The 17,540-nt window shown below is 45.7% G+C and overlaps 1 protein-coding gene across 1 annotated transcript in view; it reads left to right on the top strand.

The window, feature by feature from the left end:
• SLC4A3 (solute carrier family 4 (anion exchanger), member 3) overlaps positions 1 to 17,540 on the top strand; it is an 85,610-nt gene that overhangs the window by 52,094 nt on the left and 15,976 nt on the right. Inside the window, exons 6-11 of the mRNA XM_015414504.1 lie at positions 9,370 to 9,521; positions 10,744 to 10,924; positions 11,555 to 11,690; positions 11,984 to 12,164; positions 13,458 to 13,557; positions 14,306 to 14,490. Coding sequence (XP_015269990.1) covers positions 9,370 to 9,521; positions 10,744 to 10,924; positions 11,555 to 11,690; positions 11,984 to 12,164; positions 13,458 to 13,557; positions 14,306 to 14,490 — 935 coding nt within the window. The remainder of the gene's footprint in view (positions 1 to 9,369; positions 9,522 to 10,743; positions 10,925 to 11,554; positions 11,691 to 11,983; positions 12,165 to 13,457; positions 13,558 to 14,305; positions 14,491 to 17,540) is intronic.

The raw sequence follows: 17,540 nt of genomic DNA, 5'->3' as shown, positions 1-17,540 counted from the left end.
AATGCATGCCACTGTTTTTTGCGGTACTACTGTGGGTTTAATGCCCGTTCCGGACCGTTCTTGGGTGTTCCGGAGGCATTTTGGCCTAGAAGGGGTTAATAAAAGAGTGAGAGTTCTGGTTTCCCACTCCTAGAATAATGTTCTGGAGTGCCTGCAATGCATGCCACTGTTTTTTGCGGTACTACTGTGGGTTTAATGCCCGTTCCGGACCGTTCTTGGGTGTTCCGGAGGCATTTTGGCCTAGAAAGGGTTAATAAAAGAGTGAGAGTTCTGGTTTCCCACTCCTAGAATAATGTTCTGGAGTGCCTGCAATGCATGCCACTGTTTTTTGCGGTACTATTGTCTGTTTAATGCCCGTTGCGGGCCGTTTTGGGCCGTTCCGGGGTGTTCCGGAGGCATTTTGGCCTAGAAAGGGTTAATAAAAGAGTGAGAGTTCCAGTTTCCCACCTCTAGAATCGTGTTCTGGAGTGCCTGTAATGCATGCCACTGTTTTTTGCGGTATTACTGTGTGTTTAATGCCCGTTCCGGGCCGTTCCGGACCGTTCTTGGGTGTTCCGGAGGCATTTTGCCCTAGAAAGGGTTAATAAAAGAGTGAGAGTTCCGGTTTCCCACCTCTAGAATACTGTTCTGGAGTGCCTGTAATGCATGCCACTGTTTTTTGCAGTACTACTGTGTGTTTAATGCCCGTTCCGGGCCGTTCCGGAGGCATTTTGGCCCAGAAAGGGTTAATAAAAGAGTGAGAGTTCTGGTTTTCCACTTCTAGAATATTGTTCTTGAGGGCCTGTAATGGATGCTACTGTTTTTTGCGGTACTATTGTGTGTTTAATGCCCGTTCCGGGCCGTTTCGGCCCGTTCCGGCTTTTACCCTGTCCCTAAGAGGAGGTTTTATGCCACATTGTTCAGTTCTGCTGATATCTACACCCCTAGTTTCCATACTGTAGTAGTGTACTGAAAACCCGCTCCAGTGAGTATTGACTACCCAGGCCTCATTTTGCAGAGAGGAAATTCTCAAATGCTTACCTCACTTTCCAGCTTTATCCTGCGATAGTCCGAGTATGTTGCCCCACATCTCAATTCTGTTTTACTCCTTTTTATGCATCCGCAGTGGACTGAATGTAATTTGGTTCTGAGTTGTCCTGCAGACCCTAGATCTTCCCTGATTTGACTCGAGGGCTTTCCCTTATCCTCATGACCTTCTGGTTTAAGGTTATTGACTCCTCTTTCTATTGCTATCTTCTGGAGAAAGTAGCTAAGTAAGATCCAGATTCTTTACTCAGAGGGCCTGTTGTAATTGCTGTTGCTGAAAAGTTGCACAAGGCACCTGAAGCTCAGTTTATGTCTATGCTTAGGTGGCTGAGCTTTGCACCCACCCACCCCCTCTTGTCTTTTGAGAGCACAGAAGAGACGTCATGGAAATGCCAGCTCTGAGCCCCAGGTCATAGAGAGAAGTCAATAGACTGCTTTCCAGGCTTCGGTGGGTGGAGACCACAAGGGCATATAAGGCAGCAACACCAGCAGGTTGTGCCGTAAGCAGATGACACTTTCCAGCAGCATATATATTGGATGTCCTCCAGAGAACTCCCTGCGGAGCTGTGGCAATGTCAGGAATATGCATGTGTTCCCCTGGAGCCCAAACAAGCAGGGTCAGTCTCTTCCCTAGATGAATGTATGCTGGTGCATTCTCTCAAGTCCTTTAAAAAGATACTGGACCTGGCAGCTTCTTGGATTGTGTGCTACCTGGAGGGACTCATCCCCTAAGTCCTGCTCCCTGCTGATTTGTGATTATCGCATGCCCCTTGACCTCTGACCTTCCTAAGGACATAACCATGGCTGTTCCAGACAAAAAGGAGGCAATGAAGGAGATGGGGGTAAGAGACAGCTCAGAAGTGGGAATAGCCTTCTGTGTCCCTAATTCATTTGGCTACGAGGACTTTGAGGAGTTTGCCCTCAACTTTGAAGATTATGATCTGTGGGAGGCGATCCAGAACCATTTGAGTCACCCCAGCTTGAAGACAACCTGTAAGTACCTGCTGGTGTGCTGGGACTCATATATGAAAATACGCACATTCTCACACACTACTCAGATTTTTCCCAGAATGTTTTGCTTCCCCCCCCCCCAGTGATGTGACCAGATGCAAAGGAGGCCAGGACTCCTGTACATTTAGTAGCTCCACATAAAAGGAAATGTCAAGAGGTGCACTCAGCTAAAATCTATTCTTTCTCAGTCATGCACACACAAACATATCTGCATACATGTAATTTCTCACATTGGCACCTCTTTGTAATAATCTTTTCTGGGATTGGGGCTTTTAGCTACAGTATACAATGGTGTAATTCATGTATATGTTCACGCACAAACAAAATATAAAATGCCATATGATCATCTTACGGAAGACACTTTTTATCAAACATGCATTTTTTCAGTTAGAATCCTCACATGTGCCTGAATGCTGGAAAATCTGATTCCAGTGCATCATCTGGAAGTTGCTGTTATGGGGGTTGGGCAGATTCATAAGGGGCAGTAACAAGGTTTGGATGTGTGGTGTCATCTCAAGTCTGTGATGCAGGCACTGGGGAATGGCCGTGTTTATCCAAAGGTTTTTTGGGTCCTGCAGTCTCTCATTTCAACATCCATCATAGATTCATCATAGATCCATCTCATTTCAACATCCATCATAGATGCAGTGCATCTGTGCTGATCTTGAGAGCTGTATGTAGAACATTAGCCATGCTGCCCACTGGTGTACTGGCTGATATTGAGCAGATCGCTGAGCCACCAAACTAAGACCTCATTCTGCTGATGTCAGGCAAGATCAGACTGGGGAAGGGCCCACAGATATATGAAACAAATGAATGCCTGGGGTAGAACCAGCATCGCTCTACGCAGTTATAATGCTTGTCCTAATAATTCTACTCACACATACACTTCGATCACTTACTGTATACATGCCTGTGAGTTATACATGCATAACGCACAGATTCCTGCACTCAAATATAATACATGGGAAAGCTAGCTGAAGGAGCTGGCGAATCAGTGGCAAAGGCAATTTTACCTGATTTCCCCTGTCTCTGTAGCACTTTCTACTATGATGCATTTTAACATCGTGAGGGTGTCCCAACTTACAAAGATTTTCAGAACAAACAGCAGGCTGTTTGAAGAACCGGGAAAGATCCAGTCTGCCAGACTTCTTCTGTGACTTTTCCATTGGTTCAAACCCAGATTTACAAATCAGCTCCACAATTTGCAGGTAAAATTTGTCCAGCTTCACACAGAAATACATACTCAGCATCTCTCAACAGGAGCTCCAACAACCTGAGTGCATTAGTATTGATAAGCAAATATCAAACAAAACAAACAAAACAAACAAATTTATTAAGAACAGTCATAAGACCAGCAAAATAAACCAAAATAGTACAACACCAAGTCTATGACATAGAATCCTTGCAGCCTTAAATACTAAAATATGAAACCGGTCAATTCCGTCATCAATGGCTCGAGTTACAGTACATTCTATGCTTTTTAATTACCAGATAACAATATTTAGCAACATTGCGTGAGACAGAATCATAAGTATCGGCCAATAAGAACTTCATCAAACATTCCTCGGCATATGTAAAATAATTAGCCAAGGGTTTAAAACATGAGAGAAGGGGTATCAACAACTGCTGTCTCTCTTCGTCGTACATAGGACAATGGAGTAATATATGGGAGGGATAAGCAGATATCGGTTTTTGTTCACTGTGCAACAGAAAGTGGGGGATGGGGTGGGAATCAATTGTCAGAAGGCCTTCCATCAGAGATGGAGCCAGTGGGGGAGAAAACCCTGTGGCTCAGTAGAGATTTGATTTATATTTAATTTAGTGACCCAGATTCCCAAAGAGTAAGATCCTGACAGCAGCTTACAATCTAAAATGCTTCTTCCAAGGGACCAGGTAGTGGAAGAGGAGAGATACTCCCAGCATGATATTTAAACATTCATTATTACATTTCATACTCCATGGTGTGTTAAGTGAAGATGAAGAATAGATAGAAGGCCTGGCATAGCTGGATTATCTTCAGAATTCTCAGCTAGCACTGAACAAGGCAGAAGTTCTGTTTTTCTCATATTTGTGTGACCCAGGGAAAATAAAAGTAGCATTTCTCAATAGTCACCTTTGATTTGACCCACACGCTCAATCAGAACCTCTGATTTGTTTTCTCTGGGGAGATAACTCTGTTCCCATCATGGCCCACACAAACTGTTAAGTACGAGACTCAACGCAGCTTTTTCCAAAACAGTGATTCAGCTTTATTAGATAGATGGAGAACGAACCCAAACAAGGGAGCAACAGGCTCACTTTAAAACTGTCCGGGCTTGGGTAACCATGCCCATCTGTCAGATAACAACCAATCCTTAAGCATAGATAACAACCAATAAACAGGTTGCCCTCCAGAACCTTTTCTGGTGCTCTGATTGGTAAGCTGTTCGGAGCGCCCAATCAGATTGTGTACTTCTGGATACTGGGGCAAGATCGAGCTCTGCCGTATGTAGTTGAATACATAACATCCCTCCCCCCTAAGATAAAGCAACCCTGGAACAAATATGATTTTTTAAGTATGCCGCCCGCTGTCGGCAACGCTGTGATCACCTTACTGTTTCGTTTGGAGGGGGTGTGTCAACTTTCTCACTAGTATGACGGTCCTGCTCTCTTGTGGGACTGTGGGTCATTTGACTAGCCTCTGCGTTTGGGCTCTGCTCCTCGCCAATCACACTGGGTGTTTCCCCGGCTTGGGAGTCCTCAGTGTACTCGGCCTTGGGTAACTCTACTTGCCTATGGGTGTCGGGAACCTCGGCAACCTCAGTGGCAACTTTGGTGTCTGTAATAGCCCACCGTCTACACAGCTGGTCCATGTGGCGCTTAAGAACATGCCCGTCAGAAGTGACGGATGCTGGAACCCATCGTTGTCCTCCGCTGTAATTCCTGGCGAATACTGCGTCCCCAGGTATGAACAACCTTGGTAGATCTGAAGCTTCCATTTGCGGCGGCCAATCCGTTGTTAGGTCGGGGTACATCCTGTCAAGGATTGTTGTTAGGCGTGTCTAACATGTTCCATACGTAACAGCGCCGGACCACTAACAGCTCTCCCAGGCTCCTCCCAGTCACGGCGTGTGGCGTGACGTGTTGGCACAACACGAATGATGCCACCTTTTGGCTCCAACTTTCCTGCACTAAGTGACGGAGGGGGTCCTTTGTGGTCCGCACCATTCTCTCAGCCTGCCCGTTCGTTGCTGGGTGGAATGGTGTGGACGTGATGAGGGTGTTTGCCAGGAACTCCTCAAACTCGGCTGAGGTAAAACTAGTCCTGTTGTCAGACACCAATGTGCCGGGCAACCCATGTGTGGAAAACAGGCGTCGCAGGGCATTGACTGCCATGGTTGAAGTCATTCTGGATCTTGGTATCACTTCCAACCACTGTAAGAGTCTACAATTATCAGGAACACTTGACCCTGGGATGGCCCCACAAAATCCACATGAAGCCTCGACCAAGGTTGGTGGGTCGTCTCCCAGTGGTGGACAGGAGCATGCAGCAGATCTGGTCTTGAGGTCTGGCACAGCTGGCATTTCTGCACCCATTCCTCAATGTCCTGGTCTATTTTAGGCCACCATACATACCCCCGGGCCAGGGCCTTCATCCTGACTATGCCCGGATGACATTCGTGCAAAGCTTCCAGTACTCTTACATGTAGTTTGGGAGGCACCACCACCCTGTTCCCCCATAATAGGCAACCTTTATGGACTGACAGTTCCAGTTGCCTTGTGCTGTAGGGTTTAAATTCGGTTTCAATGCAACTTGCCGGCCACCCCCTCTATGCCCAGTTAAGAACCCGGGCGAGTGTGGAGTCCTTGGCCAATGCGGCCGCGTGCACAGGCAGAGGTGTGCACCAGCAGTTATGAAAGTTCCTCCAAAGTCATCACCTCACAGGCAGGTGCAGGATCAGTGTCTGGCCCCAGAATGGGGCAGCAGCTGAGAGCGTCCGCATGTCCGATGGCCTTGCCCAGCCGGTGCTCCAGGTTGAAATCATACGCCAATGAGAACACTGTCCACCGCAACATGCGGGGCACATGACCTGAGGTGTTTGGTGGTCCGGCGCAAACAGCCCCAGCAATGGCTTGTGGTCTGTGACAAGGAGGAACCGGCGGCTGTACACAAAATCATGAAACTTCTTTATACCCGCCACCAAAGCGAGCCCCCCCTTATCGATCTGAGCATAGTTTCTTTTGGCAGCCGTTAATGTTCTGGAGTAGCAAGCTATTGGTGCTTCCCGCCCATCTGCCATCATGTGACTTAGAACGGGGCCCACACCAAACGGGGAAGCGTCTGCAGCCAGGACCAACTGTTTGTTCTCGTCGTAGTGTATTAGTACAGCCTTAGATGACAGTAGCTCTTTTATGGCTTCAAAAGCCCGCTCATGCCATGGACCCCACTCCCACTTAGCACCCTTATTAAGCAATTTGTGCAAGTCTTTTCATCTTGGCACTGTGGTATTAGAATCTACTGCATGAGAATTAATAGTAGAGGATGGAATAAGATGCTGATATCTATCTGCTTTCAAACAAAAGACAACACTTGTTAGACTGATACCTTTGGTGATTTATTTTGTTGTTTAGAGGATGAATAAAGAAAAACCAAATCTCTACTCAATAAGGCTTTCTGAAAACCGTATATCCAAAACATTGTAGTAATGTGAATATGAATTCTCATTTCACCAGGCATGTCATCAGTCTAATCAACAATATGCAAATAGCATCCCTATTTTTATTAATATTGGCTTCTCCAAGGATTTTGGATGCAGCACTTTTCACACAAGTTTGTAAACCACATTGATCATAGCATTCTGAGAATTCAACTGTCATTTAAGAGGTCTCAGGTTTCTAGCCCTTATGAATGAACAACAGGTTCTAAAATGTGTGCCAATTGTCAAACTTGGTTTCTAGTTTGCCATGATTTGGGGCTTGTAGAGGGAGGGAAATTCCTGAGGAGGGGCCGAGTGTCTGAGTGTGTGAACTGCTCTGTCGTAGGCCAATGTAACTCTTCCCAAGATACCTCCCTTGTCAGGAATGACCTTGGAGCCAAACTGTGCCTGCTTCGCTATCATAGATAAAGAAACCGTATATTATCAGGTGGGGGTGTAGAGAGCCCGAAAGCTAGGCGGGACACTTGGTAAGTGTGATTGGATTTAATGGGGGGGGGGGCTTTGTTTGAACTGTCTATATCTTTGGATTCTCCCGCCAGAACCTCAGTTCTGACATGGTACTGATCTGACCTGGAACAACTTTACTTCTCAATAAACAAATCACTGCCAGAGAGTGTTGTTGAAAGTAACTTTGTCCAGAAGTGTGACATGAATGCACAGAGAAAAATCAGGCACACGCTGAGGGTTGAGCAGTATAGCATATAAGGGCATGACAATCCAAGGCCAAAATGTTCGCTGCTTGGTAAAGGTTGTGTATGTATGTGATGTAGTGGTTTACCAGTCCTATCTTCTTAGTAGGCATGCTACCAAATTTTGGAATTCTACAGTTTCAGCTAAAAAAATCCTGTTTTTTTCTCCTCTGTACAAACCAAATCTATGATTGTTTAATTTTGCTTCATTCTCTGTTTCCTCTCACTTTATAAAGGTATGCAATTAAACATTTTTGTATCAGTTATGTATAAGTGGCATATCAAATAGTATGCAACATATAAATAGGACAAAAAAAGATGTAAAACTGGCATTAAAATAATGTAAAAATGGCATAAATAACTGGGAATGCCACCAAATAAAATGGGTTAACCAAACAATCTCACACTGATAAAATACAAAAATAAAAACAAACGGAAAGTGATATATTTGTACATCCCTAATTCTTAGTAATAGCTGAAAACCCCACTTCCCGATGCCCTCAATGTTGTCAGTTAAAGAACTTAATAGGTATTATTTGGGATAACAGTAGTCTGACTCTGTATAAGGAAGTTTAATATACACAACCAAAAGAATCAGGAAAAGACGCATTAGTGTATATACTCTTCTTAAACTTGGACCGATTCCACAAAAGCAGTTGTCCCGCCCTTGGTCTCCCATTTCCCCCAGTTGTACGGTTCAATTTTCCACTATTTGCTGCGTGGCCGTGTTTTGACCCACATTTCCACGATTTCCCCCACGTCTTCTTGATCCTTGTTTTTTAGGATCAAGATAACATGGGGGAAATCTGGGGGAGATGCGGGTCAAAATGCGGCTGTGCAGCCAATCTAATTTATTACAGCAAGAGCCAGTAAAACACTACAATTCTGGTATAAGAAGGATTAAAACAGTAATAACATAGCAATAGTATAAAACATTAACAAGAGAAAATTAATAAAATTAGTAAAATAATGTTAAGAGAATCATACAATTTTTTCAGCTAAAATAAGTTTACGTTTCCTAATAGCTAAGCAACAAAATTTTGCCACAGTGTAAGTCACTGAGCTCTGAACATCTTCTAACGGCTTGATCATAGCAACTTACTTGAAATTGAACAAGCTGGTTTCACACCTGGGCGCGCTACTATTGATCATTGCTTGGTCCTAGATTATTTTATTTTTAAATATGTGAAACATCGAAATAATACCTTGTACGCGGTCTTTGTGGACCTCAAGGCGGCCTTTGACTCTGTTTCTAGGGGAAGGCTTTGGGCCAAACTGGCTATTGCTTCTATTAATTAACTGCATGAAAATAATAACATCCAAATAAGATTCACACAAGATGGGAAACTATCAGAAAAAATTCCAGTGCAAAAAGGAGTCAGACAAGGTTGCCTTTTGGCTCCCTTCTTATTTAACATCTATGTTAACTCTTTGATCACATGCGGCTGTGCAGCAAATAGTGGGAAATTGAGCAGTACAACCAGGGGAAACAGGAGACTGAGGGTGGAACAACTGCTTTTGCGGGATCAGTCATATTCCATACTGAGATTACACAAATTCTTTATCAACAAAAGCAGAATTTGTAACTTGTATAAATGAAGCAAGCCAGAATGAATCTGCAATATTTTCGCAATGTATTCTACTTCTGCTAGCTCTACAGAACAGTAGAAATCAATGCAAGATTAAGAAACCACTGGAAATACTACTCCCCCCCTTTTCTGCCTCTTGAAATTTCACCATGCATTCTCACACATTTTAAAACTGGTCATTCATAAGAGCTAGAAACCTGGGAATTTGAAAATGTGGCCATGACCAAAACCTGAGCTCCTACGTTGCAATCATGGGGAATGTACAGCTTTGGTCAGCGTGTCCGTTCTTTCTAGTGGCCCCTTTTCCATCAGTCTCTTCATTGGCTCTCATGTCCTGCTCTGACTTCATTCTAGGCCATCGTTTTGAAGACAACCCGGGAGTAAGGAGACACCTGGTTAAGAAACCATCCCGTTACCAGACTACCAGGGCTAGCAGAAAGTCCTCTTCCTCACAATCAGGCAAGAGAAAGAAGAAGAAGAAAAAGCTCGACCGGAAGCCTCATGAGGTACCATCATGGCTCTTCCTTTTCAAGACCCCACAATGTGTGAGCCATGTTGGCAACTGTAAGCATGTGCTGGTCATGTTTCATGCTGCCTGACTGCTTCTTTCAGAGGTAGTGGCAGTAGTCACAGGTAGGAGTACTGAATGCCCAAAAAGCAGAGTGGATTCTGGCAGCCATGTTCATAGCACTGAGGTGTAGCCATGATCTGTTAGCAAAATCTGTGTTCCCTGGCCCGTGGTGCAAAGGCTCCTATTTTTCATGGGAAGAACTGCTAGCTCGTTTATGTTTTCTGGAGCACGAGAGCACATCTGAAAGAAACCATTTTACAAACTACATAATATTGCCTAATGTTGCCTCCAACATTCATTACAGAGTGTTACTCTTTAGTAAGTTTTCCTGATGTAACTTTATAGCTGATTGAAAGAATATGGCTACCTTCACTGATATTTCAGGAGTAGAATCATTCAGAAGCATTCAGGAAGGTCCGTCATGTTGACTAATATAGAATTTAAATATCTGTAACAAATATCTACATAAAATTGACAAGGCAGGCAAATATGTGAAACTGTCTCAACACATCCAGATTTACAGTGGCAAAGTCTAGCCGTACATACTATTTTACTATATCGCCCATGTAGGGTTGCTGATGGTATTGCATTGAATCTTACAAGAGAGAAGGCTCTATTAGTTGCTGTAGATTTTCCGGGATTTTCCACTCTGCTGTGGTACTTGTAAATCAGATAAAGCCATTTGGCCTACCTTAAGGGGAATCTCAAAGTGCAGGGGAGAACATGATTTATTGGCTAAGCTGTATAGCCTTTGTATTTCAATGTCAAGGATTCTGAGTTTTATCATCTGAAAAGTGCCCATAAAAGGGAGCATAAAGAGTGAGTCCAGCGGGATACCCATGGCAGTTATTTTGTTCGCAATGTGTAATAGCCAGTTAGACACGTTTGACTCTGTGAGCATTTGTTGCACAAAGCTCCCTGGGTCTACATTGTAATGTAAATGCAGCCAATATTTTACTGTCCTAAGCCACGCACCAACCTCCACAGAATTCCATCCAGTTTCTAGACAGAAGGCTGCATAAGGTACACAGCGCAGCATGATAAAAGGAGTTTGGTGTGAACATCTTAAGGAGGAACATCCTCAGAGAAGCAACAAAGGACAGGTGAATGTGCTTATAATTCACGTGCCAGGCTTGTCGCTTTCCCTGCTCTGGCAGATATTTGTGGAGCTGAACGAACTTGTGGTGGATAAGAACCAGGAGATGCACTGGAAGGAGACCGCCCGCTGGATCAAATTTGAAGAAGATGTGGAGGAAGACACAGCACGCTGGGGGAAGCCTCATGTGGCCTCACTCTCTTTTCGCAGTCTTTTGGAACTTAGGAAGACTATTGCCCATGGTGAGTAACCAACACTGGACCACAACTTAACCTGAAGTCTGTGCTGACATGGCCCTGGCCAAGGCTATATTCTGACCCACGAACAAGGACAAATCAGCAAGATTTCTCAAGGTCGGGAAGTTAAAGGAAAGAGAAAGACAGTTAGGATCAACATGATCTAACTGCTAAATTTGTTTTTCTTTACACAGGTCCTGCAGCTGGGTGTGCAACACTACAGTCTTGGTTCAAGGAAGAGTCCAAAGAGTTGTAGATTAAAGTTTGCTCCTCTGTTTATTTTTCTCGTAAGAAACACAGGTCCAAGCTAAGATACAGAGTTCCCTCAGACATTCAGCAGTGCAGTCCTAAACAGAGTTACGCTCTTCTCAGCTCATTGACTTCAAGTGAACTTAGAAGGTGAAACTTTGCTTTGAATTGCACTGTAAATTCCTGATATCCTATGTAGTGGGGTGCACATATATGTGTGTGTGTGTGAGCACCATTCTCCAGACTCTGGAATTTTCCCATCAGACAGATATTTCTAAAGCTGACAAAACATAAGATAAATATTCCTTTGAACAAGAGAAGGGACAGCAGGATCTGAGAGATTTCTTCGTTCACTCCCTTGAAACCTGTTGGCCTTCCTGATTCCAGGAGCTGTTCTGCTGGACTTGGAGCAAACAACATTACCTGGCATTGCTCACCTGGTGGTGGAGACCATGATAATCTCAGACCAGATCAAGGCTGAAGACAGGGCCAATGTGCTGCGAGCCCTGCTACTTAAGCACAGGTGGGTGCTTGTAAAAGAGGTGCAGAAAGGAGAGTGATGAGAGGTGTGGGGCAGGTGCACCCAAGTCAGCCAAGGGATTGGAGAAATAGGGATCGGAGGAGTGGGGAGGCTAATGACCTGGGAAATAGATGAGAGAGGGTTTAATTGGGTATGATAGAGATAAATCCTGGGTGAATTGTATCTTTTCCTCACGCTGGTCCTGCTCTGGAACACTACAGAGCTGCAGCCACCCCTAGCCAGAGAAAGCTGGCCGAGACCTTAAAGCCCATTTAAGAGTCGCATTGCCTCCTCAGCCACCCCAATGATGAGAAGGAGGGATTCTTTCCTCGGAACCAATCCGCCTCTAGCATCAACTCCGTGATAGGAAACCACCACCACAACCATAACCACACAGTTGACACTTGCATGCCGCTGATGGGCGAAGAGCACATTGAGATGGCAGAGCCCAGAATCCATGACCCTGAGTACAGAGAGGTAAGTGAGGAAAAGATCATAGGGGCTTAATTTTAAAATAAACAGATGTGTAAAGAAAAGAAAAGCGTGAGTACCTTCACTTCCAGGGCTGTGTGTGCACTAAAGAAAAAATAAAGATGTCAATGTTCTTTCCCCCCACCAAGTGTCAGACTCCTGCAGCAATCAGTTCCCAACAACTTTCATTCAAAGAAGTAAAGTTTTATTGAGACATTGAGAGTATGCAGATATATTAACTACTTCGTGTTAGAACTGTGCAAAAGCACACGAAGCAAGCAGATATACATTATTCAAGGGGGTCCCCTGATGGTGTCCAGCCAATCAGCTATCAGGTAAGACCCCGCCAAAGTAACGGGCTGCAGTTCCCAGGAGAAAGACTACACCAGGCACTCAAGGTCAGACAGCATAAGTCACAGAGATAATATAAAACGAGTGAAGGCACAGCAAAATCGAAAGTAGACATTCCAGAGCCACCCCCTCCCACACTCATGGCAGCCAGGACTTCGCAGAGGCCTAGCTGACACCAAGCTGACTTTGACATGTAAATTATGAGGTAAAACTAAACATATTTCAACATAATTGATTCTTTTGGTAGTCAGAACAGAGAAATCAGAGAAATGGCATAGAGCAGGAAATGGAACAAAAAAGTCTATGCATAATCAGTATAAAAACATTTCTGAAACCTGAGAACAAATGCATGAGGGCTAAACAAAACATAACCCAGAAAATTCATGATGAGAATTTTCCATAGTTTTTTAAAAGGGTTAAAGCAGCTGGGGGGAGAATTCCTCCTTTAAATAGCTGTTTGCTCTACAGGAAAATACATACATGTACCCATATGTTTTTTGCATATTTATTCCTGTGGACTAAACAGCAGCTTAGGGGAAGATGAGGGGTACTGGGGTTTTGAAATGGCACGAAGGATAGGTTCAGCCCCCTTCCCCAGTGCTATTGTTCCAATCCAAATCACTTCCTCCCTTTTTGAAAAAACATGGGAGATCCAAAATACAGATCTTCTAGGTGGCATCTAATGTGGCCCTGAATATTTCAGGATAAATTGTAGTTATGCCGTATGCTGAAACAACCAATCCATAAACTTGTCTTGACAGGAATGAATGTGTGGAGATAGAATTGGCAGGGGGATTAAAGGCTACTCTGCTAGACTTCAGTGACCAGTAGGTAGCCTCTGTCTTTTTATGGCACATTCACCCACCAAAGCCAAGTGTCTGTCCAGCAGTATGGGATGTAAATAGCCTAGGAAGGGAGTCCTAATGACAATCTTTGTTGCTGAGACAGAAAAACATGCACATGCACAACTCTGAGGGACACCGTGGCAAATACCTCAAGCTGATGGAGAAAATCCCCAGTGGTGCTGAGGCTACCGTGGTGCTTGTGGGTAAGGAATACCTCTTCTAATCTAACTCTGACAATCAGAGGGCACACACTCTATGATTCTTTTTACTGAGGGTTTTTTTAATATATATATAGATTGCATTAATTTGCCCCAGCAGGAGTAAAAGCAGCTTGGGTGGTGAAGATCCTTGGCAAGAAAAGGGAGTTAGGAGAAGGACTTAAGTACGCCAAAATTGCAGCCCCTGTGTCTACAGTCTGTAAGAAAGAGATTATCAGGAAAAAGGATCATGGAGCAATAGGCAACTTCTCCAGTTGCCCCCTTCCTTCTGCGGTTGTTGTCTCTTGGGAAGGTCAGGCACATTCCTTGGACCTGTTTCTTTGCTAGGTCTTTTGTGCCATAAGCTAGAAGCAGGTTGTAAAATAACAATTTAAAGCTCAGAGCTTTAGTTAAAAGCCCATATAATGTCCACTTTGTCTGGACTGAGCCCTCATCCATCTCCTCAATTCCTCCAGACCTCCAGGACTTCCGTAGACTCACCTAATTCTGCTATTAAGGAGACATAGATCTGGGTGTCATATGTGTGGTGCCTCACTCCATATCCCCTGATGGTCTCCCCTAGTGGATTCATGTAGATGTTACACAGCACGGGGGACAAGATAGGTCCCTACAGGACCCCTGCAGTATAAATACCATGAGGTTAAGCAGCAATCCCCCAGCACTTCTTTCTGTTATCATGGGTTCATAGCACCCAGACTGATTTGCATGGCTTTTATTCTTACTTTCTTGGTAGGTTGTGTTCAGTTCCTTGAACAGCCAACAATGGCTTTTGTCCGTTTAAATGAGGCTGTTTTTCTGGAGTCAGTCCTGGAGGTTCCCATTCCTGTCCGTTTCATCTTTGTCTTGTTGGGGCCGAGCCAGTCCAGCATGGATTATCACGAGATTGGGCGATCCATCTCCACACTCATGTCAGACAAGGTGAGTAGCAGGAGCTCGTTCTGGCTGGAGCCTGGATAAGGGTAGCAAAATGGATGCTGAGCAAGAAAGGACTGGCCCCGGGGGGAAGGCATGGAGGGGCTGCCACTCCTGAGCCCCCTGCCCGGGTGCAACAGGCTGGGGGGAGGGGGCACTGGCTCAGCTGAACGTGAGGGGTCACCCGGGTAAGTCGTGCTGCCACTGCTGGAAGGCCCTGGTGGCAGCATTCACCTTTTGCTCGCCCAGTTAGCAGAGCTGGCATCAGCATTCTCTAAGGTGGGGCACCGGTTGGGGCCCAAGGCTTCTGGTGGGGCTCCCTGCCGCTGACCCCTCCGCCCACCTGCCCATCCCTAGCCCACTCACTTGCAAGGGCTCTGTAGGGTTGCCACCAGCAGGGGGGGTAGGGTTGCCAGCTCCAGGTTGGGAAACTCCTGGAAATGTAGGAGTGGAACCCCGGAGCAGACAGGGACCCCAGTGGGATACAATGCCATAGAGTTCACCCTCCAAAGGATCCATTCTCTCCAGGGGAACTGATCTCTGTTGTCTGGAGATCAGCTGTGATTCCGGAAGATTCCCAGGCCCCACCCCCTGGAGGCTGGGCTCTCTAGTGCTCCACCACCCACACTTCTGGATGCCTATGCTGCCCAGCAGCTCTGGGAAACTGTAGGTGGTGCGCAGGAGCGGTGCTCCTGGTGGCCATGGCTGTGGTACTCCTGGCTGTACACACTGCCCGGTGCCGCTGGGAAAGAGCATGCAGATAACGGGGGGTGGGGGGGTGGAGGATGGGCTTGGGGGGAGGCGGAAGGATGGCACCCAGGCTGCTGAGGCATGTGACTGGGTGGGTCTGTAGCCCTTTCTGTTGTGAATATAAATCTTTCCCTTCATATCTCTGGAGGGAAAAGGGTTTGGGGAAAAGCTGGAAATTCAGAAGAACTAATAGACTATGGCAATAGCTTATTGTAACGTTATAGCAATTACCGATTTTTAAATAAGACTTACCATGGAGTCGGGGTGTGTGTGTGTGGCTGATAGAAGAGAGTGAGCATGAAACCGTTTGGATGCTCCATAGCCTCTGCATCTGCAGCAGCCATGTCAGTGAAACTGAGAATCCTTGTCGTGTGGATCCAGCCCAAAATAATGATTTTTGGATGGTATGATGTTAAATGCATCCAATAGTGGTCTGATGGTACCTACAGTCTAGAGCAGTTTGTTTTACAGTGCAGCAGCTACTAATTTCAAACAGATGGATCAGCTAACAAACTGAAATACTTAATACTGAACCATTAAGCAACTTTTAGACGGTGGGTGACTGGTGGTAACCTGGAAATTGCTCAGGTTTTCTGTGGGATTCCCTCTGGCTTGATTCATTAGTCTTGTTGGCATCCTTCCCAGATTTCCCTAGACACCCATTTTTGGCTGTTCTGTTCCACATCTCACAACTGAGGTACCAAATGCTGTTGGAAGGCAACTGGGGGTGGCGGGTGGGTAGGGAAGGGATATTCTCCGCTTCGTGCAAAATTTCAGCTAGCTCCGTTTTTGACTCATCTGCACAGCTGAAACTTTATGGAGGTAGATGTAGTTTCACTTCCATGGCCATTTTATATGAATACAGGATGGGATCACGTGTGCTAATTTCCCATATAGACATCATAAGAATATTTGTCAGACTAAAGAAAACACCAGGTTTCCATGGATCCCATTCATCATGCTATGAAACATGAAACTCGTTAGGAGAACCAGCCTCTCCAGGCCTTTATTAGCCCACTACGCCTCCCCAGGGCACGCAGGAGCACAGTCGGTGGGTGTCCTTTCAGAACCTGAGTGGCAGAAGGGGTTGCAATGTGGGCTGCCCTGGTATGCAGAAGGACCGTGATTGGTCAGTGGCATCAGTCAAGCCTTGGGCCAGCTGCGGCCAGGCTCTCTTGACCCAGAGTGTTCCTACACTGTGAATTATCTTCCCTCTGCCTCCAGCCATTTTCCTCCTGTGGATGGATCCTTTAGTAATGATTTATGTTTGGCCTAAACTTGCCCTCCCCCAACAGATGCAGGGAGCTATTTATTTATAGAAAATATGTTCATCCCGCCCTCTCATTCAATAGGATCTCCAGAGTTGCTTAAAATCAAAGTTTAAAAGGAGGAGGAGGAGGAGATTGGATTTATACCCCACCCTTCACTTGGAGTCTCAGAGCGGCTTGGCAAACTCCTTTCCCTTCCCCTCCCCACAACAGACACCCTGTGAGGTGGGTGGGGCTGAGAGAACTCTGACACAAACTGCTCTTTTTCAAGGACAGCTGTGCCAGAGCTTGTGGCTGACCCAAGGTCACATCAGCAGGTGCAAGTGGAGGAGTGGGGAATCAAGCCCGGTTCTCCCAGATTAGAGTATGCACACTTAACCACTACTCCAAACTGGCTCTGTACAATATAAACCAGAGGAACAAAAGGCGGAAGATGGCCACCTTCATAAAAAGCACAAAAGAACAGAATGCAGTGAAAATTACATCATACAAAGCAGGCAGGTCAAGCCCCAATGTCCCTCCAAAATATCACTGTTTTAACCTTTCTGGTGGAATGGCAGTTTGGGAAATATCTGGAGGTTTGGGGGTGGGGCCTGGGAGGGTGGGATTTGGGGAGGGGAGGGGCTTCAGTGGTCCCGTAGTCCACCCTCCGAAGGGGCCGTTTTCCCCAGGGGAGCTGTGGTCTGGAGACCAGTTGTAATGTCAGGAGATCCCTAGCCCCCACCTGGAGGCTGGCAGCCCTCAGCAGTAAAGAGACGATGGACGTTCTTTCTTGGGACGTTCCATCAATGTGGAGCCAGAGCAGAAAAGGCCCTTTCTGGTGTTACAGAGATCATGCTTTGGACCGTGTGGGTGAGTACAGAAGGGCAGAGGAGGAGGATGATCGTCTGAGTACCCTGGTATGTTTCCACGGAAGAAATCCATTCTTGAGAAACCTTAGTCTAGGGTTTTGTATGGCTTTAAAAGTCAAAGCCAGAACTCTGAATATGGCTGTGCATCTGCTATGTCGTCCTGACGGAAGGAATGCTATCTCATACT

The sequence above is a fragment of the Gekko japonicus genome, unplaced genomic scaffold (assembly GCF_001447785.1).
Source record: "Gekko japonicus isolate JY-2015 unplaced genomic scaffold, Gekko_japonicus_V1.1 scaffold446, whole genome shotgun sequence".
Classification (NCBI taxonomy): domain Eukaryota; kingdom Metazoa; phylum Chordata; class Lepidosauria; order Squamata; family Gekkonidae; genus Gekko; species Gekko japonicus.
Note: the sequence above shows the minus strand (reverse complement) of the source record. Positions and strands in the feature narration are given on the sequence as shown.